This window comes from Stegastes partitus, unplaced genomic scaffold, assembly GCF_000690725.1.
Source record: "Stegastes partitus isolate 25-593 unplaced genomic scaffold, Stegastes_partitus-1.0.2 Scaffold23, whole genome shotgun sequence".
Lineage (NCBI taxonomy): Eukaryota > Metazoa > Chordata > Actinopteri > Pomacentridae > Stegastes > Stegastes partitus.
Window position 1 is genome coordinate 926,774 of NW_007577754.1, and position 21,055 is coordinate 947,828.

General features: G+C 39.0%; 1 protein-coding gene across 1 annotated transcript; it reads left to right on the plus strand.

Moving 5' to 3' along the window:
* Positions 1–5,798: 5,798 nt before the first annotated feature.
* Positions 5,799–15,906, plus strand: LOC103367494 (regulator of G-protein signaling 21-like). The gene is made up of 5 exons (XM_008295531.1): positions 5,799–5,865; positions 10,343–10,421; positions 10,682–10,743; positions 14,448–14,614; positions 14,903–15,906. Coding segments are annotated over exons 2-5 (408 nt in total). The 5' UTR covers positions 5,799–5,865; positions 10,343–10,419; the 3' UTR covers positions 15,080–15,906.
* The last annotated feature ends 5,149 nt before the right edge of the window (positions 15,907–21,055 follow it).

A 21,055-nucleotide genomic window follows, 5' to 3' on the forward strand; every position in this document is an offset into this window, starting at 1 on the left:
CACTAGCTACCTGTTACCTTGGTTAGCCTGCCTTTTAGTGCTGGACAGGTAGCATGCAGTCTGTTTGTAGGAGCTTGTTTTTGCTGATCGCAGCTGCCTCTCGCTGCTGAAAATGAGAAAATGAATTATCACCAAGTGCACCATAAACTATGGCTGCTTGGAGTGAAGCTATTTTTGACTGGCCTTTGGACCCAGGCACTACATTCCCCCTTTGCCAAGTTGGTTATTTTCATAATCCATGGAGTGAGTTATGTTGCTTATGTACTGGTATCTTACCATCAGCAAAAAAGGAAGTTTCTATTCAAATCATTTATTTTTTTCCCGATGTTTAAAGCGTGCTAAACTTTGTCACGCAGCGCTAAAGTAAGCATATTTTTCTATAGCTGGGGATTAGTTTGGTAACATGTACAAGCTGGATGGTGGGAGTTTTTATTGTGTTGGACATGTGTGTGTGAGCATATGGCTATTTCTTGGAGACAGTTTGTACCATTTGTGGCCAGCACTAACATAGATTTTAGCCTCTAAAATCCAGTATTACTAATCCAAAATGAATACTTAAGCCAAAATAATGTAACATATATGACTGTTTTTAAAAATTACTTAACATTAAAATTAGATGTTCAGCCCAATCGTATAATCGCGGCATCCAAATCCAAAATAGATCCTTCGCTTTAGTGCGCTATCCTTCTGAAGTGCCCCACAAATGGAGAACATTTTAGCAATATGGTAGTACCAATCGCATAACAGCTGCCACACTCATGCAGAAGTGTATAAATAAAATAGAGGCCACACTGAAATCAGCTCAGCCTCTTTGAAATGTCTGAGATAATATCCCTATTGTACATTTAAAAAGTAGAACTGATGGTGTACTGTATGCAGCTGGATCTGGGTCACACTCTTCCGTGTAGCAATCCCATCTTATCTCACTATTACCTGAGCTTTCGCTGGCAATCATTCCTCCTCTTGATCTAAAGATATGTTCTTCACGTGCTGCAGAACCTGTTCAGTACCTTTCAGATGCCTCTTCATAAATATGAAACACGTATGATGGTATCAGGGGAGCTGAAACACGCGAGTCCATCGCCCTAGGATTGATTGAATTTGTAAACCTCTCGTGTTCAGCAGTCGTGAAGTCTTTTCCAACGATACCTGTGAAGTCTATCAACCAGGTGTGCTATATTAAATTGTCATTACACATAATTCTGCCAAAAAACTAACACAAAGGGAGTGCCGTAATGAAAACGGCAAGACAAGCAACATGTTATTGTGTTGAAGAGACGCAAAAAAAAACTGTTTTCCATCATTGTTTAGAGATAGGACGGCAGGTAGGCTGCAGCTGAGCTGGTGATGAATACCACTCAGGGCGTGTAGCTGACAGGTTTTTGTTAGGAACATCATACTCTCAGCATCTCCTGTGAGGTCATTACAGATGCAAATCCCAGTCGCAGCGGTGTTTTATGACACCTGTTCTTGTTTCGCAATGCCGGCCCCGGCAAGTGTCCCGCCGAGGACTTGCAAATCAAGACAGAAAACGAGAGATGGGCGGACAGGTAGGCCCGCTCAGCTGTCAGCGTTGTCCCTCGTCTCCCTTCCGCTCCCCCTCCTCCTCTTCCCTCCTGATCACAGCGCTGCCATTTGTGCTCCCATCAGTCATTTTCATAGCCTCATCCCTCTCCTTGTCTCTCTCTCTCGGTGTTAGATGAGGACATTGCACCCCACCTCTGCCTTATACTTGAGCATCTGCCTCTTTCTGCTGATGGTTCTCTCCAGAGAGTTTGATGCTTTCGGGGCTTCTGTGTGAACTGGGTCAAAGAGATTCCTATTTCCTGTACAGATGCCTAGTTCATGCAAAGGGAATAGATCCCAATATCATGTTGTGGAAATGCTGTGCTATAAACACAGGTGAGGGCTGGAATTGCATGCAAAAACAAGGCATATATCATTGAAGGTTCTGTCTCCCATAGGTGGGATGACAACATTTATGGAAACATAAGGATTGCGTCTATGTTTGTGCAATTTCACGCCTCACAATTTATACCCAGTGTCAACATTTGGTAAAGTTTAGTGAACTGGAAAGTACCATAGACAAGGTTTGAATGTCAATGTGGTAGATGATTTGTTAACTGATCGACAATCCAAGCTAGTAGATATAAATGGAGGAGGATGCCATCAAACAGACACATCGGAGAGACAGTGTGTGGATTTGCCATTTCCACCATACAAGGCAGCCAGAGTCATAAGGAACTGTCTGCAGTGAAACAAATGAGCCGAATCAGTCTGGGATTACGCAAAGACGCAGACCCAATTAAGACAGCTTAAATCCACAGAAAAACTGTACAAGTTCTTCAAGATGCTTGGAGCAACGTTCCTGCCAAGTACCTTGAAACACAGTGCACAAGGGTACCAGGTGGAAGAGGTGCTGTTTTAAAGGCAAAAGAGGGACTACATCAAATTATTGGTTTGATTTTGTTTATAAAAGCATCCTCACATTACTTTTAGTTCCTAAAACCTGCTCTATGCATGTATGCATTAGTGAATGGATATGAACATGGGTTTTCTTGGTAACTATAACTACAATACTTCCCTGGTTATTTTCAGGCAAACAAAATGTTGTCTAATCCTAACCATGCTTTCATTCTAGTTTATTTGCAGTAACCACCATCTTTCTCTCTCTGTCACAATACCAAAGTTGCCATGTTCCATTATTGCAAAAAACAAGAGGTTGCACTGAGACACTGCATTAACTTTGCTGCTCTTTCTCTCTGTGATTCATTGCCTTTTAATACTTGAGATTGATCCCTCACTTTGCTGTTTCAGGAAACAAATCCTATTAAATAATGGGATCATTATTAAAATGAAAAAGTCACAAAGGAATTAATAATAAATATGGCTAACCCTGAGGATTACTAAAGCGCAGCTGATAGCGCTTTTGGTTTAATTTTAATCACACTGCCATGTGAGTGAAGATGTTTTAATTTTTTAAACAGAAGGCAGGAATATTAACCTGGGTTCCCAAGTACATGGTTTTTTTTGTTTTTCTTAAAAATAATTCTCAGATTCAAGGAGCACTCTCTCTATTGTGTCATGATATCGCTGTGATAGTGCTTAATTCAGCCTATTTTTTTTAGAAAAAAGAAGGGTACAAATTAAGTAGCCAAGCTTTGTTTAAGGAACTGACAATGGGCAAGTTAGAGTAAAAGCTGGCTTGAATAGGCCCGAGCCTAACATTGACATCAAATCGTAGTCTTTTCTCAGTTAATTTTGCATTGGATGTTGAAAGTCTATGCCAAAGCCGTGGTATTAACTAACAGCTGCATCCTCAGTGATATCAGATATCAGTCACCATTAGCATCACTTTGTTGTGGACATCAAGGGCCTGGCAAGGAAACACAGAGGCAATATGGAGGATTCTGGGCTGTGAACGTTCATGCACACCTACAGTTCTTGGAGACAGGTGTCATTGAGGGAATATTTACAGGTAAAGAGAGAGAGAGAGAACACGACTGCAACTATCCTATTGCCTGCAGTAAACTTTATTGAAAATGCATTTCAGTCCTGAGACCTTCATTGGGTCACAGTATGATTATAGTCTAAGGACTGAAACATCGCATTTCCAATAAAGTTTATTGCAAGTAATAGGCCAGTATGTGGGAACAGAGAGCATTTTTTAAAAAGATGATTTGTTGGCCACCATGGAATGTCGTAAACAAGACTAGTAGTAAACACAAAAACCTAGTCACACACCCCTCCATACAAGTTAGACATGACAAAATAGATTGGATTTAAGCCTTACAGCCATAGGAAAGCGGGAAATAGAACATTTTGCCACCAGCAGCTGGTTTCACTTAATCACTACGGGTTATAGCGATAATTTAACTGAAAGCGCTACATTGACACTTTGTCAGATATGTGATCAGGCTGTTTTTTTAGTGTAAGAAATAGATAACATAAATTTTAAAAAAAAACAAAAAAACAGCAAGAGTGCCAGAAAAAAATAAATAAAATGGTGGAACTCAGTAATGTTCAAAAAAACACTGTGAAAACAATAGTAAATATCTGTAAAATCATTGCTTTCTCTCTCTTTCTCTCAAAACACTTGATTTAAATACAGTGAAAATATTGTTATTTCCTGACTAAATGTTGCAAAAGATCAAAATCCATCCATCCATTATCTATACACCACTTAATCCTCACTAGGGTCGCGGGGGGCTGGAGCCTCCAGCCGACTTAGGGTGAAGGCAGAGGACACCCTGGACAGGTCACCAGTCTATCACAGGGCTACACTTAGAGACAGACAAGATCAAAATCCCATTTGTAATAATACAGATTTTTGATGTGGACATTATTTACAGTTTTGGCCTAATTTGTAATTTTATTACTTATTACCTGTAATAAAATACAATAAAATTAAATTAAATTAAATTCTTAAAAAAAAAAAAAAAAACACGGGAAACTTGTAAAATAACAGTAAATTGTAAAAACAAATAAACTAACTACTCTAGGTGTAGTACTTCTGAGCAGCTGCTTAAACGTGATGGAGACAAATGCTGGTTGGTTCAACTCATAGCAAGATCCATGTTTTCTGTCCTCTCATTGATCTCGTTAGCTGGTGGTTTTCTCACCTCTGACATTAACCGTCAACAGCGTAAAACAGTTGACGTACCCCCTGTGTGCTCATAGAACTGTGGTTACAGCCAGTAACTACTGTCTATCATTGTTTTAAAGCACTAGCTTTCAATGTCGCAGCTGAAGCGTCTTATCTTACACAACAGAGAGGCTGACAGGGATGATTACAGGGCTATTTCTACAAATGTTTGCTCCTCCTCGGCCTGTCTTAGTTTGCTGCAGTGGAAGGCCACCTATTACAAGTTGTTTTTTTAACCCGTTCCCTAGAAGCCTTTGCTGAAGCCAGTACACTTTATAATGCAGCTGTTTTGTGATTGTTCATTTCTGTAAACTAATAATAGTTTCTTCACGATCGGCTACCTGCTAACCAGATTAGCCGCCTACAGAGATCGTTGGAGCTAATTACTAAATATCCAACCGTAAATCTAAATTCCATGTTTGCTTCATAAATTACAGCGTTGTTTCTTACCCTTTGCTCGTTCATTTTTACCCTTCAGTCTAATTCATACCATCTCATAATATCTGAATTGTAAATCATTATCATTGAGTTTGCTTTCAGTTTTAAAAATTGCTTCCAGGGAAAAAAAAAGACAAACAAACAAACCCAGAGCTGTACACCTACACACAGCGAAGGTAGAAAACAAAATGTTGAACCATGTAATTATAATGTTTGTATTAATTAATGGTTAAATCAACCTTTTTTAGAGTCATTATGTTACATTCTGAATAAAAAAAACACTGCTGTTATTGTAATTGCGGCTATTTCTCTGATACACTTCCCACAGCAGATGCATGATCCGAGCCAAACCACCGTTCAGGCTCGCAGCAACAGGATTAGTCACAGCCGTGCCCTCTTGTCTCCCGACTCCTAACACTGTACACTAATGATTTTCCTGAGGTCTTCTGTTTGTTTTTTTTTTCTTCTTTCATTATCATTTTTGACATTTCTACCTTTGTGCCATCTCTGCCTTTTAGAGGACACCAACATGAAAAGATAAAAAAATGTTTGGCCAAAATGTCGAGATGAATTTCTGTTGAAGGAGGTGAAGGTTAAAGAGTGAGGAGTAAAAACTGACATTTCTGTAAACCCCGGGCACGCCTGCACCGCAACTCAACATGCACAGACTTGTACCTGAAGGGTAAGTCAGGTAGAAAAGAGAAGCCTGAGAAGTGGTTGAACACATATTTCCACAACAAGGAAACATACTGCAGTCTTTTTGGCAACAGAAAACACATGTCGTAAGTATGAGCTCCGCAACCAGCTTTGGCTTTACGCTTGAGGACGTTGGACAAACTTGTCGTCTGTCACTGAACGTGCTGCTGCTTAACATGCTGAATGTTTCGCTTTCCCTACGGTCTGCCTTGTTTTTCCAGTAATGACTGACTCTTTCTGATCTTGCCCAGCCAGGGAGCATGTTGCTAAAATAAAACCGGGGATGTGTTTAGCGGATGGTTCCGTCTCGTCTGTGCGTTCGGCGAGCAGGTGTTTCTGATGGGGCTCCTGTGATCTGTGCAGTTTTTATTGGAAGTTTCTCCCTCTGCGTGTCTCTGTTTCTCACTAAGCCTGCAAGCTGTCTTTCCCTTCCCTCCTTCCCTGCCTAAGAAGACATGAAAAAGGTCCAGAGATGAGTTAGAATTCTTTGAGCTGAATGTGCACTGTGCTCTATATGATGCAATTCAAAAAAATGAGAGCCTGCATGAGGATAAAACCTTTTCTTCTGACGCCTTGTCCCTTACTTCTGAGGGACTGTGTGATAGTGCATCACATGAGGCTACAGTTCAAACCGGCACTGTCAAAGCTGTAGAACTTTAAGGCGTTTTGAACAACTTTTAAGCAATTTGTTTTCTGTTATCAAGACTTTTAAGAACTGAGTGATTGAGGACAACTGTGATTTGGCAAGTGAGCTAAATTCCTGTTAAAATTTAAAGACTTAGAGGACTCAGTGAGGAGAAAAGCAAGTAAGCTGTTGTACAGGCTTTTTACATTTTCCATATTTATCTAAAGCAGCTGTTTTTGCAGCCTTTGTTTTTGTGTCCGGGCCTCTCATTAATACTTCTAAACAGTATAGCGTTCTTGAACACATGGCATTAATCAAGAACAGAATTTTGCAAACAAGTCATTTTTAAAAAACCTGTTTAGGACCGTGGCTAATCAGCGTGTGTTTCCTCGCTTATCTTCATCTTTCAAGGACATTTTAAGCTACCTTGTCGCACGCAAGCCTCCCGCTGAGTGATCCACAGGATTAGACCAAAAATAAAGAGCATTCGGTTCACCAGAATCTGATGGAAATATAACAGAAAATCTGCTAGTTTGCTAGCAGCACAAGTCTCCAGCACCTGTCTGTTATTCTCAGGCAGTTGGGCAGCTGTCACAGCAGAAAAAGGACCGTGTGACAGTCCCTCAGCGGTGTTGGCGCTGCTGCTGCTGCTGCTGGAGGCTGCTGGACTGTGCTGCCCGGAGCAGTCTTGCTCCAGGTACTGATGCCTCGCTGACAGAGTCAGGCTGGTGCTGTTGGCTTACTGACAAGCCGGAGGAAAATAGTAATAATAATAATAATAATAATAGTGCCAGTATCTGGAAGTGGTCTTGATGTTCTTGGAATTGTGTGTCTCAATACTGACAGCTGTAAGTGGTTCATACTGGAAAATATCACTTAAGTACTGTTACTTTAAAGAAATTTAACAAATCTAAAGTAAATCCCCTTGTTTAAAAAAATGTGCTCAGATGAATGTAAAAAGAATGTCAGTAAAAATATACCTGTGAGTAAACATTGTTGTAAGTGGGAAGTAATTAGTATAGTCCTCACAAATAATCTGCTACACTTTGATGCCGGTTCTTGAATGTTCTCATAACATTATGTGAGCATTATCATTGGGCAGTATTCCCATACATTCAGTAAGGGCCAGTAGGGACCTCTTCCATCTTCTTGTAGGCCATTATCAACCCATTGAGCAGCTTTCCACATTAAAAGAGCAACAAAAATCCACATTTGGTGGTTAGAGGCGTTGGTGGTAGGGAAAATCTGCCAAGTCTCATCTTAGTCTGTCATAGTCAGATTTTTTTTTTTTACTTTAGTCTTGTTTCGCTTTTTGTGTTTGTCTAAGTTAAGTACCAAAACTAATTGGTTCGATTTAGAAAGGATCACAGTTTTGGTTAAAATACGTTTAACTCACTTTACAAAGCTAACAAAACCACAACAGGTTGCAAAAGTTATTGAGGCTACTTTCTGTTATCTACAGAAGCTGGAGGATGTCCCTGCTGGCTCGTATGTATTGGCACAAAGTGCAATCATAATAGCCATTTAATGGGCTGAGGTGTCAGTACAGTAATGATGTAGACATTCACACACATGCATCTTCAGCAGAAGGACGGCTGAGAGCTTCTCCTCTCTGGAGTTCTGTCTTCCAGCTGCTGTAAACACACCTTTAGCGTCTTCTCTGCTGCGGTGGCGGATGTGGTTCCTTTCTTTTGTAGAATTTGCAAATGTTTGACTATGATTTTTTGTTTTGTTTTTGTTTTTTTCAGTGCAAAAATCACAGGTAGTCTGTGCAAATGAACTGCCTTGTTACTATAATGAGACCCACGGTGACTTAACATCATGTGTCTATGTTCCCTAAGATAAAACTATAAAAAGTTCCCACCATTCTATTTACATAAATCTACTTGTTCCATATTCATTTTTGCATTACTACTGACTCATTCCTGCTACAAGCACATCAAGTAATTGCTATCATGTTAAGCACACCAAGGGTTATTTGAATATGTAGGTTGCTGTTATCTCACGTAGCATTAGAAGAGCCTGTGGGAATATACAGTAAAGACTGTAAAAAAAAAAACAACATATTTAACAGAACTCGGGGGAGCTGTCATAACTTCCAGATAAAAATAACATAGTTCCATACACGCAGGAAGCTCCTGTACTTGATTCCGTACGATGCATATTTAGATCTGTCATCGACATAATCTGCGCTGTCGCTCTTATAGCATCCACACATCAGATTATGTGAGCAGGTCTTGCACAAGCACTTGAGCCTGTGAGCCTGTCAGTGGAGTATTTTTTTATTTATTTGCTCTACTTTTCAGTATGTTCACTTGCTGTAATTCCTTGTATAACATTCACAGCTCTGACTTATTCTTATCTGATTCTCTGTTGCAACGACCCAGTTTCCCCGCAGGGATCATTAAAATTTCATCCAATTTAGGCTCTTCGAACATGTAAACTAATGTCAAGAGGATGCCGCTAGTTTGGCATAAAAAGAGATTCTGACATAAATCTTACTCGCTGCAGACAAGTTACAATTAAACTTAGAAAAAAATAATAATTCAGTAAATATTACTGAACCAAATCTCCACAGACTCCTGTAGAATGTTAATCTTATTAAAAGATCAAGGTAAACCATCAGGGGCCCAAGTGACAAGTGTTTAATCACAGCCTTTTGTGTTGTTGTGGAAAACAAGCCAAGCATATCTATTTATTACAAAATGTGAGGTATTTGACAGATTTTCAAACTAACTCAGAAAATCCACCTTAATGAGTCTTTTGCACATTTATTCAAATTAAATTTTGAAGGCAAAACTTTTATTTGTTATGTTTAGACTTGTTTTTTTAAAACTGTGATATTAATAATTTTCCTAGATTCAATGCTTTTTTTCTTTATTTTTTTCAATCTTGTAGTGACATTATCACCTTAAAAACTTGATTTGAAGCAAAATATGCAATTTTTTTCTGAGGCTGTGAGAGTGATTCTGACTAATCACAAATTAGTGATTAAAATTGTTCTTGGGTTATTTTTTTTTTTTATTATAAACTGCGCTGGTCCCCATTAACGCTTGAGAAGAAATGTCTTTTTAGCTGCTAAATGATTCACTATATTCAACAGCTAATCCTTAACTTGTATCCAAATCTTAACAAAATCTTGCTGGAGGCAATAAAACCCAAACATTCAGCTAAGCAATGCTGCATTACCTCAGAGAGCTGATAGGAGCTGTAAGATTCTAAAGTTATCTTCATATTTCACATAGTAAATTGTTACATTCTCAGAATAAAAATATGTATTAGTGCTACTTTAAGTTAAAAACATAGACTTCATTTATTCATTTATTTTTTTTAATGGTCACTGCCTCTAGGTAGGAAAGTGAAACCAACACAGAAGTACCTTAAACCTGCATTCTTACGCTCAGACACCAGGGGGCGACTCCTCTGACTGCAAACAAAGTAGTATTACATGGAATCTAAGAGAAAATGATCCTACTTCTCACTTGATCTGTTACCTAAGAACATTTTCCTCATGACTTTATGGTCTCAGTTGTTGCTTTCATGTCTCCTTCAATAAAGCATGATGTCCATTCAGTAAATTATGGTTCCATTTAGAGTAAAATAGATGATAAACCACGGTATATTTTAACATGGGGCTACCTTGCAATTGGCAAGTTGCTGCCGTATCACTTGCATAGTGTCTTCACGTTCTGAGTCAGATCCACCCTGTTGGTCATTACATTTGGTTTAAGAACACCAAGATAGCAACGGCCAAATTCCAAATTGGAGACTTTAGAATTCTAATCCACAAGCCAATGGGAAACGACATGGTGGCCATGTCCATCTCCTAAATACAGTCTACGGTAAAAGATCTGAATACTTCATTCACAGCTAATAATGAGGAAGAACGTAACTTTAACTTGCTCATTTTATAAAACATCTTCATGTAATTGTGGTAGAAAGGGGACTCCCATCCAGAGGACAACACTGACTGATCTGGTATCTGGGATTCAATTAAGAACCAATATCAGCTAAGATGTGAGTCATCGTTCCTTTTTTTTTTTTTTTTTTAATAAATTCACATAATGAATCATACCAGTTCATTTTAAAATGACATTTTTATACTAAGATAAGATGCTGATAATTAGTCTAATGTATGTTATCATGTAGATAAGAATTTGGAATAATTTTCAAATTACTTTTTTTTTATGAATGACATGCTATCACTGACAGCGATCAACCTCAGCATGTACCTCGGCTAAATGACAAGATGCATATCTCCTGATTTTGTTCTGCAGGGCTCCTGTTAATGATGTCATGGCATGGGCAGAGTCATTCGACCATCTATTGGAGTGCAAAAGTAAGGCCACTTATGGAATTACTCCCCTCGCTCTCTTGTGAAACGCAGCTCTCTCAATTCTCCATCCTCTCTTTTCACCCTCTCGTTTCTCTGCCGCTCGGCCCCGCACATCGTCTTGAATTACCCTCGGGCTTCTTTAGGAGGATCGAGGATCTATTCCTCCCTCAAGTTCATCAAACCCATTTGGAGATATATTTAAGGAGGACGACACGGGCAGAGATAAGAGGCGTAATCTGAGCTGCCAGTGTAGATAGGGCGATTTCAACCAGCTCTTATTCATCTATAAAAGCCGGCGCTCGCTCGTGGCTGTCACCTGACCATATTCCCGGCCTCTATTTGAAAATGACAGAAGGTGCAGATAAGCTCTTTCTCTCTCCCTCTGTCTGCTGTGTTTCTTCTGTCATTGCTGCACTGAAATGAATTTAGCTGATCTGTAATATTTTCGCCTGTTGTCTACTGCGTCAAGATTAACTGCCCTCCACAAGATTGATTTTGCCTTGCATCCCAGTTGCTCCATTTCCCTTTGAAGGAATGCGGTGACACATATGACAAATAGGTAAACAGCGGAGAAAAAAATAAATAGCTGTGTACGTGGCCGTTGCATTTTGATATACCTTTACATCTCCTGTGATTTTTAAAGAGTCGATTGAAGGCTCAGATATGGAGTGATTTGTAGACGGGAACAAGCGGCCTCTGGATGTGTTTTTGTTTTCTGTCAATTACTGTCAGAGCACCAGCTGTGATTTATGTAAAGCAATTTGTGTGAATAACACTGGTGCTCGCAGTTAGCTGTTTGTTTGTGCTCCCAGAAGACGTGCTAAGTATTTAACACCTGCGTTGGAATCACAGCACCGTGAATGCACCCATAACAAAGGTAAGGGGTGTGAGGAGCAGATAACAAGAAATATAGGTGTGCACAATTATATGATGCTGAGGCAGCGTGCATCAGGATGCAGGGTTTGGTTTTGAAGGTTTTGAAGTTACAAAGAGCCTCCAGACATCCACAACAATACCTGGCAGTTTTCTGCATCGTCTCTTTGTTCGCTGACTTCTTTGAGCGTACGAGCGCTGTTATGAGGAAGGGAGAATGTGAGTAGAAGATAACAGAATTGCTTAACCTTTAGTGAAGGCTCATTGGTGTTATGATTTTCACCCGAAATACTTCTTCTTTTTTTTTTTAAAGTCCGATTTGTTCACACTTTAATCAGTTTTGTGTTCCTGCTTGCACAACACCACAACAGTTCCCAGGAAAAAAAAAAAAAAGAGCTGAGGTCATAAAGTTTCTGGTGACACAAAGTGAAGAGGACACGGGAGGAAACAACAAATGAGCTGCTGATTCCTGTAGGTTAAGTGTTGGAAGTCCAGGTATCAGTAGTCTCAACTCAAGGTCCACACTAATGAAAACCAGCACTTCACTACCAAGTCGATGTGTGGAGTGTGAAGGATTAGGGATTGTAGTCGACAACAGTCTGGTCTAAGCTTCTCAAAGACAGACATCTTTAAGCGTTACTGTTTGTGAACTACGAGTCACTTGTAGCGATGCTCCATTCACAACATTCAGGTTAACTTAGCTTGTTGAGGCTAACGTAGCTCCTCCTGTGAGCTTGGCTTTGCTGATAACATTGGTAAGCTACTGATAGGGTTCAGCCCGTCAACATATAGTGGAGTGTGTGTGTGTGTCAGCACACTGTGCAGCAGCTTCAGGGGTTTTAGAAATGGTGTTTTCACAACATCAGCATGAGGAGGATGTTGAGCAGGAGAGACAAAGTAAACCAACACACTCACACAGCACCTTTATTTGAAGATGTTCAGAGGCTCACGAAATATGACAAAACCCACGTCAAAGTCCTCACAAGGACGAACAATTTTTATAGCACACGATTTGTTCTAAATACTTTTTTTTTACCTTGCTTGTTTATCATATGCATTCTTCTTTGTGTCAAACGGACACTGCAGTAGAAAAGCTGCCACCATATAAAAGTTTATTGTTTTCGGGGGTTTTTTTTGGCACAGTGTTGTTTTTATTAACAGTACTTTTTAATTATTTAAAAAAACTCCATCTCAAGCTATACATTTTTTGAAAAAGCGCACATATTAAAATTAGGCTGTCCAAATCGAGTTTTTGCCCCTGATCTGATCTGAGACATTTATATTTAGCATCCCTTGATACCGAGCCCTAGTCTGATTTGATTTTCCTACATAATGAACTCTTCAAGTATTCTAGATTATTTGTAGTACCTGGTTGTGCCTTTCTGTTTAATACGATACTGACCAGAGGAGATGGTCATTTATGCTGTGGGCTTCTCCGTGTTAGCAAGCAGGAAGCACTGGGGGCTTTAACTAGCAGCTGACATAAAGACAAGGATGGATGCTTAATGGAAATGAAATGAAAATGAAATGAAAAATATTTTATTTATCCCAGAAGGGAAATTCAATCTTGTAAAAGCTCACTTTCTCTCTTTTTCTTTTTTTTAAAATCAATATAACATATAATTCCACACAACAACAACAATAATCATTAATGACAGAGCACATGGGTTTAAATCAAGTTTAAATCCTGCAGAGTATTTTAAAAATGTGTCTAAATTTGCAAAGGATCAGGCTCAAGTCATGTCAGGACTGATCAGTTTAAAAAATGCCTTGATGTCATTGGTTTATTTTTATTTTTTTTGCAATGTTGTTGAAATTGGTAAAGAGAATTAAAATTTCAGTGGCATTGGTACTGATTAGGGCTGTAGGGTGGCGCTGTTGGTAGCACTGTTGCCTTGCAGCAAGAAGGTCGCTGGTTCGCGTCCCGGTGAGGGCACCGGGATCTTTCTGCGTTTACATGTTCTCCCCGTCCACCACACAGTCCAAAAACATGTTGAGGTTAATTGGTGATTCTAAATAGTCCGTAGGTGTGAATGTGAGTGTGCTTGGTTGTCTGTCTCTAAGTGTAGCCCTGTGATAGATTGGTGACCTGTCCAGGGTGTCCCCTGCCTTCGCCCTAAGTTGGCTGGGATAGACTCCAGCCCCCCCACAACTCTAGTGAGGATTAAGCGATGTATAGATAATAGATGGGCTGGTACTGATTACCAAATCTCTGTTATCATGAGCTTTTATCTACACTTCTCAGTTTTTACTAGAATTGAATCATCAGTGGTGACTCATGATGGAGCACAATGAACATGTATCATTACATTACACCTACCTCAACCAAAGGTCAAAAAGATCATATTTTCTATGTTGTGACATTTAGCTCTGCATGTTTCTACAAGATTAGACATCAGTTTGATTAAAATCTAACAAACGCAGGAGTATGAATGCATCTCCTTCATAAAACATTTGCAAAGCCGATGTACCTATGAACATACGTCACGCTGCCGTAATGTCTGTACATGCTTGTGTATTTGCATGATAATAACTAGTTCCATGGAGATATAGGGCAAGTGTTTATCTGTTCTAATACATATTTGCATTGTAAATGTGATTGTACCATGAGAAAGCAGTTTTGTGATATAACTCTCAGTAAACCTGTTCCAGCCTGCGTCTGTCAGTATAGTTGGCTGCAGGCTAAACAACCTGTATTTGAACACAACAGAAACTCTCATGGGAGGCCAGGTCCTTAAAAACTTTAAGTCACTGATTGCTATGTGTGTAATTCAAACCATGTTAGATGTTTGAAATGAAAGTGTCTCCAAAGTGTTTGTGTTCCCTTTGCGCAGCAGGCCAGCTGGTGTTCGAGGACTTCCTGAGGACGCAATACAGTGAGGAGAACCTTCTATTTTGGCTGGCCTGCGAAGACTATAAAAAAACTACCAGTGTGACAGAAATGACGGTTGCTGCCAAAAGGATTTACGCCGAGTTTGTCCAAGTCGATGCGCCTCGACAGGTATGGCTTTTGTAAAGTGAGAAGTGAATGAAGTCAGACCTGTGTAACTTCAAATCAGCCTCAATTGCCGGCTTTCTTACTGTCTCTGTCAATCCTCCACGGTCTCACTCACTGTTACTAAAAACATTTTTTATAGGCCTTGTTCCCTTTCTTTGTTGCTCAGTGGTGCATAATTTTTCTTTTACTACTTCATAATGAAGTTAACTTTCTGAACGTATCAAAATGTAAAATATAGCCAAACAGAAAGAGCTCAAGGGTGAAATAAAAGTTGCTTTTTTCTGAACACAGATAAACATTGACTGTGTGACGAGAGAAGAAATCAGTGAAAATATCTCTCAACCGGGACCAAATTGCTTCGACAGGGCACAGAAACTGATATATGGTCTGATGGAAAACGATTGTTATCCACGATTTCTGAAATCAGAAATCTACCAAGCTCACCTGGAACAGGCTGAACAGCAATGAAAGCAACGTGGAGAAATAACTCGTCCGATGCCTCTCTGAATGATTGATTCAGCACTTCAGAAGACTCTGCTCAGAATCTCAGTTTAAACAAAAAGGCCTGTCAGGGGAAATGAAACTAAAAGGCGATATGGAGCTGTTGGTATGGGGATCTAAAAGCCAAATATCATCTAAATAATGTATTAAGACCTTTTGAAACCAGTTTTTGTTTGGATTGCTTTTTATTGCATAAACCCCTGTAACTCAGAAAAGTTTAATATCATGTTTTGACAGGTTGACATTTTTGTTTGTCTTTGTGTACACAAATTAGTACATACCCTTTAAATGCTTGGAATACTTTGTTTCTTAAGAGTTCATTTTTAGAACGATACAGTATGCAACAGAATTGAGTACACTCCTGTGTAATATCAGTTAAATGTCCAATGCAAGGAAACTGAATCACCTTACAAATCCTGCATTACTTCTAAGATGAACAGTAGTATATTTGCTCTTATGTAAAAATAAATCTAATAGTTTAGCTCTACCATGTAAAAAAAAAAAAAGTACAGGCTTCACAGTAGGAACTCCAGTCAGCAAAAGTCAGTACACCTTTTATTACTAAGGTAAACAATAGGTTGTGTGTCCATTTTCATTTTTGATGACACATTCAATCCTCTTTGGACGATACCAGTGTGCTGCACAGATCTTTAGAGGAATGCATGCTTCACATAACATTTTTTACACATTCTTTGCAGGGTTAAGGGGTTGTGTTGCCCTACCTTTGTCTTTAAAATACCCCAAAAGTGTTACGAGGTCATACTTTTCTTGTTTTTCTTTTGGCAGTGCATTGTAGATCATTATCATGCTGGAATATTTCTCTTCTGCACATTATGAGTCATCTTGTCAGCCAGTATTTTGGTATATACAAAGTCATTCATGATGTTATCTAGAAACGGTATCTCCCTTAACACCATTTGCCCTCATGAAGCCCCCTATCAACACACCCCCACTTCCGTGTTTAACTGTCAGGACTGTGCATTCGCTGTTGTGGTCCTGGCCGGGTTCACACCAAACATACTGGAACCCATCATTTCTGTCTCTTTTGACCAAGGAATGTGTTTCCAATATTCATCAGACTTGTTTTCATAATCTTTAGCAAAGTTTAATCTGGCAAGTTTGAGCCAAAGAGCAAGAAAAGACATTTTTATCGGAAGCTATCCATAGTGGTCTACATTGTGCAATGTCCCTCTGACTTGTAAATGAACATTTTTGTCTTTTTTGTTTTTCTTTTTCTTGTACCCCTTTTTTTCAGAGCAAGTAGCAGATTGTCAATGGTGTCATTTTAGCACAAGAGCAATGGCGGCTCCGATTAGTGGTACTATGACTCATAGGACTAACTGGAAATCAAATGGATATTTTTTTTTTTTTGTAATTACAGGTGTATCCACTTTTGTTGCACTGCAAGACCTGTATTTTTAATCTATTCTTTTTAAAATATTCACTTTGATGAAGAAAGTTTAGAAGTGATGTAATTATTGAGAGGTGATGCAATTCCGAACCATTTCTCATTTAGGTGATATTGTAAAGGAGTGCACTGAAACTTATAATAAATATATGCAGCCTATGAATACTGTCGGCTACCTGAGTAATGTGTCAAAGTTATTGATAAGCCATTGAATCTTTAATGTGTGAAGTCATATTTTTTGGCTTTGTAATATTTAGTAGGCCGATGTTTTATATGTGACTCTACCTTCTCATTTTATGTAACAAATCTCTGTGCTACGAGGAAATCTGCTATTTTCATGTGGCAGTGGGCTCTTCGGACTGTGATCCGCCATGGATGTCATTTTGTTTATGCTAGATGTACATAAATGGTTTATAAAGCTTTTAAAGTCCTTTACATTTTGCCTCTAATTCAGCAATTTACACATAGATGGCAGCAAACTACAATGAAAGCTGGTAGTCTGACCATCAGGAACAGTTTGAGGTCAGCTTCTCGCCCAGCTGAGGATCAAACTGCCATCATGTGATCACTGTACAATACCTGTAACTTGAACCTGTCAAAATGTATTTTAAACAGTAAATATTGTGTTTAAAGCTGCTGCGTTGTTGTTGTTTTTTTTTTCCTTTTTTTTTCTGTTGAACAAGTGCCGCAGCTGTTCTGGCTGATTATGATAATTAACCAATGTTTTTTTTTTATGTATGAGCATGTGTGTATGCAAATGCTCTGTGTGACTGCACAAGTGTGTGTTCTAATTTATGAGCACACATATGCCCATGCAGCAATAGAACCTGGGTAAATATTCCACAGAGTTAAAACAGACTCCTGACTCCTTGGAGGCTTAAATTTAATAAGGTCAGGGCCATCACACGGATTTTGGGAAAGTGAAATTCCGTAAGAAAGAGAAGAAACATTATGTAGACATCCTAAGCTGTCAGGTTATTAAAAGTGCCCAAATTCAAAGGAACAGAGAGCACGAAGTCGGTGTCCTCGGCGAGAGCTGCAGCCCCCGAATGAGGTTTAGAGTTCAGCAGTGGAGTAAAAGTTAAGGTTTGTGGATGAGATGCAGTTTGACAGGTGGTTAACTGAACACCTGGACACCGCTGGCATCTGTGGCATGATTATGTTTGCAGACTTCAATTGCACCTTAAGCACCATCATATGGGAAATACTGCACAACAAACTGCCTGAGCAGAACATTAGCAGCGTGATCTGTGAGAAGAACAAACAATTTGCCAAAAGGGAAAATGATCATGTCTGTAGCTTAGTTAGCTCTCCTTCAAACTAATTTATTAACCTTTGGGTAATTTCACAATCTTTACTTTGAAGCTCTCATCTTGGTCATTATAAGGTCTAGCCATACATGCTGTATCTTGTTTTTTTGTTCAGAACAGTGTTGTCTATCCAGAATCATCATTTAACATAATCCTTGCATATTTGTTATATGTGTCTTTACATCAAAGGAAACAAAAAGGATCACCAGGTGATTATATTTCCTATATGTGTCTCACCATAGACAGCTGGCAGCAGAGATTTTTTTTAATCTAGTTGTCTGGGTAGTATCAGAACCTCAAACCTGGGTGACCTTGAAAATAGGAAAAACATGTGCTCAGTGAAACGACTTTCATTATTTTATTCACACACAGCCGCCTACATGCAGAGGTGACAACCTGGGCAAATGCCATAATTGCACTGTGCAGGTGTTGGCATTATGGATATTAATACATCAACACCATGACAAGTCCATGGTTAATTCAAACTGGGGTAATGAATGTGGAGATGGACGCAAAGCTGTATGTTGTGTGGTATAAATTCTAAATTAGATTTTCTCACAAACTCTTCATCACACAAACAAGCAATTAGCATCGTTGGACAGGACAAGTCATGCAGTTTAATTTGATATGCACCAGACCTCGCTGCAATAAATACTTCAAGAGCAGTTAGCACAATAGGGGCCATGAATTTAGCCACAAAGTGGATAAAATTAGGAATGAATACCTCCACCAACGATACTTAATCATCTAAATTCAGAGTATCTAACAGAAAATGTTAAGAAGTCTTTGTTCTGCATCAGCATGATGTTCACTGATTACATCAATTAGTGAAATTCTGAGTCAGATTCATAATAACAAACAGCTGATGCACATTTCAATCACTGCAGAAGCACCAGAAAAAAGAAGAAGATCCAAATCACTAAACTCAGTTCACATCTGAACCAAAGCCAGGAGGGTCGAGATGAAATCAGCACAAAACTGATGGTTTCAACCAACAAAAGTGATTTATCTCCTAAATGTGACGTTTAACAAATGAAAGTTGCACAGAACTTGTATGCTGTGATCGTGAAAGCCAGTTCTGAGTTGTTCTTCACCTGTATTTCTCCACCAGCCCACCCGTTCCTCTGTATTTCCTTTATTCTTTGCCTAGAAGCTGCAGTATTTGGCCAGTTCATTTGCAAATTTTAAATGGAATTCAGTCATCATTAATTCTATTTTTTAGTGGGTCTCCTACTGTGACACGTCAAAATGTTCTCTGTGAAAAATGCTCTCATGTATTTTCCTGCTGTGGTGTTACAACCAGTTTTGACCTTTGCTTGCCTTTTGGATTTTTGCCTGTCGATCACATTTGGACGACGCTGCCTGTTCGGACTTCCCTCCTGTTAACAAAGTTTGCAGTTTGCATTGATGCATTAAACATCACTTCACTTGACTTTGAAGTCAACTCCTTACTTAGCCGGTCTTTGCACTTTTAACATCTGTTCAACAAGGAACAAAATAAAATAAAATACTGAACTATATAATCCTGATTCCATTAAGGACCAAAAAAAATAAAAGAAAATAAAGTCGAGACAGACACAGCTTCCACTGCTTAGGTGAGTAAATGACTTCAACACTCAAGCTGTGAAGAAAGACTGTTGAATAAAAGTAACCACTAATGGAAGGCCAATGAATTGCAAGTGTGCTGAAGTGTCATGAAAGGCTTAGTGCTGAAATATTTGGATGAAATCGAGAATGTAAAAGCCAGTTCAAAGAAAAAGAGCATATGCTAAGGTGCTCTTTAAGGTTATTGATTCAGCTGTGAGCAGCTCTCCTAATCGCTGCGCCGCAGCCTGCTATGAAAAGGAAGGAAATTCAACAATAGAGGTTAAGACTCCAGGGCCTGTTTTCTCAGACAGTCTAAAAATAAGGTCTGCTACTCTAGTCGAAAAATCCCAGCAAAGAATCTCAGGTTGTTACTGATTTAAGATTTAATTCCTCAAGACTGATCGTAATGTTTATCATCTACCATAGGTGCAAACAGACATCGTAACTTTTTATAATAAAACATGTTTCATATCATTACAACATCACCGTGGGCTCTGTGATATTTTTCACAAATCACTTCTTTCTTTCTCTCGGCTGTATTTCCAGACGGCAGGCAGCACCGATCGATGACACAACACTGACAGAAGAAGTAATCCAGCAGCGTAAATGAAAAACTGTGATGAAAAAAAAATAGGTGATGAACTACAAATGAGACAAAAATGATTGACAACCGCGATTAAAGTAGTGAATGAATAAAAAACTAAATAATAATGTGTAAGACAGACAAAAGGGCAATGGAGTTAATTAATGTTTTAGAGCCTTTAATTATCAGTCCAACTGTTTCCTCCAGTGTGCATGTCCATAACTTGAAAATTTGAAAAACTTCCTCACCTTCCCATTTTTAGTACTGTGCCAATCGGCATCTCTGTGATTTGGTGTAATTTATTTATTTATTGCATGTTTTTTTTTTTTCTTTTCTTTTCTTCAAACATTTCGTCTGGAGACTGCATAGCAAATTTTCAATTTTCAACAGCATTGCGGGTGCAAACTCAGGCAATACTCATCAAACATGCGTGAGCGAAAAGGCCTTAGACATGCAAACTTATCTGCTGCTGCAACTTTTCCCTTGACCATCGTAAACAGGAACAAGTTTAGACAGCATTTATCTCTTTTTAAGAGGAACAGTTCAACAAATATCCAATACACAGATGAAGCAGCCTGTAGCAAAGAGTGTAAATGGGGGGAAAACACCCATGTCACCTACCAACATATCGTAAGTTCACTCAATATGATGTTATTTGTTTAATTAGAAACCACACCACTAGATGTGAATGGATTCTGGGAGTCATCACCTCCAGACTACATGAAATTAGCTAATGAGCTATGGAGGTGTTCATAAGTGGATTCTGTCGCCTTTGGACGGAGCCAGACCTGATGTTTTCCTCATGTTTCTATCTTAATTCTAAGCTAAACTCAGCAGTTGCAGCATCATATTAAATGGACAGATATGAGAGCGGCATCATCTTCTCATTTACCCCTTGTGAAGAAAGCAATAAACCTGTTTACTGAAATGTCAAACTATCCATTTAACCTTATTAAATTGGAAGTTCTCCAGTTCCCATGTCAGCCAGCATCTTGTTTTAACGACAGTCTGGATCAGTATTCCAGTCACCACATTCATTCAGTCTAGTCTTTGAC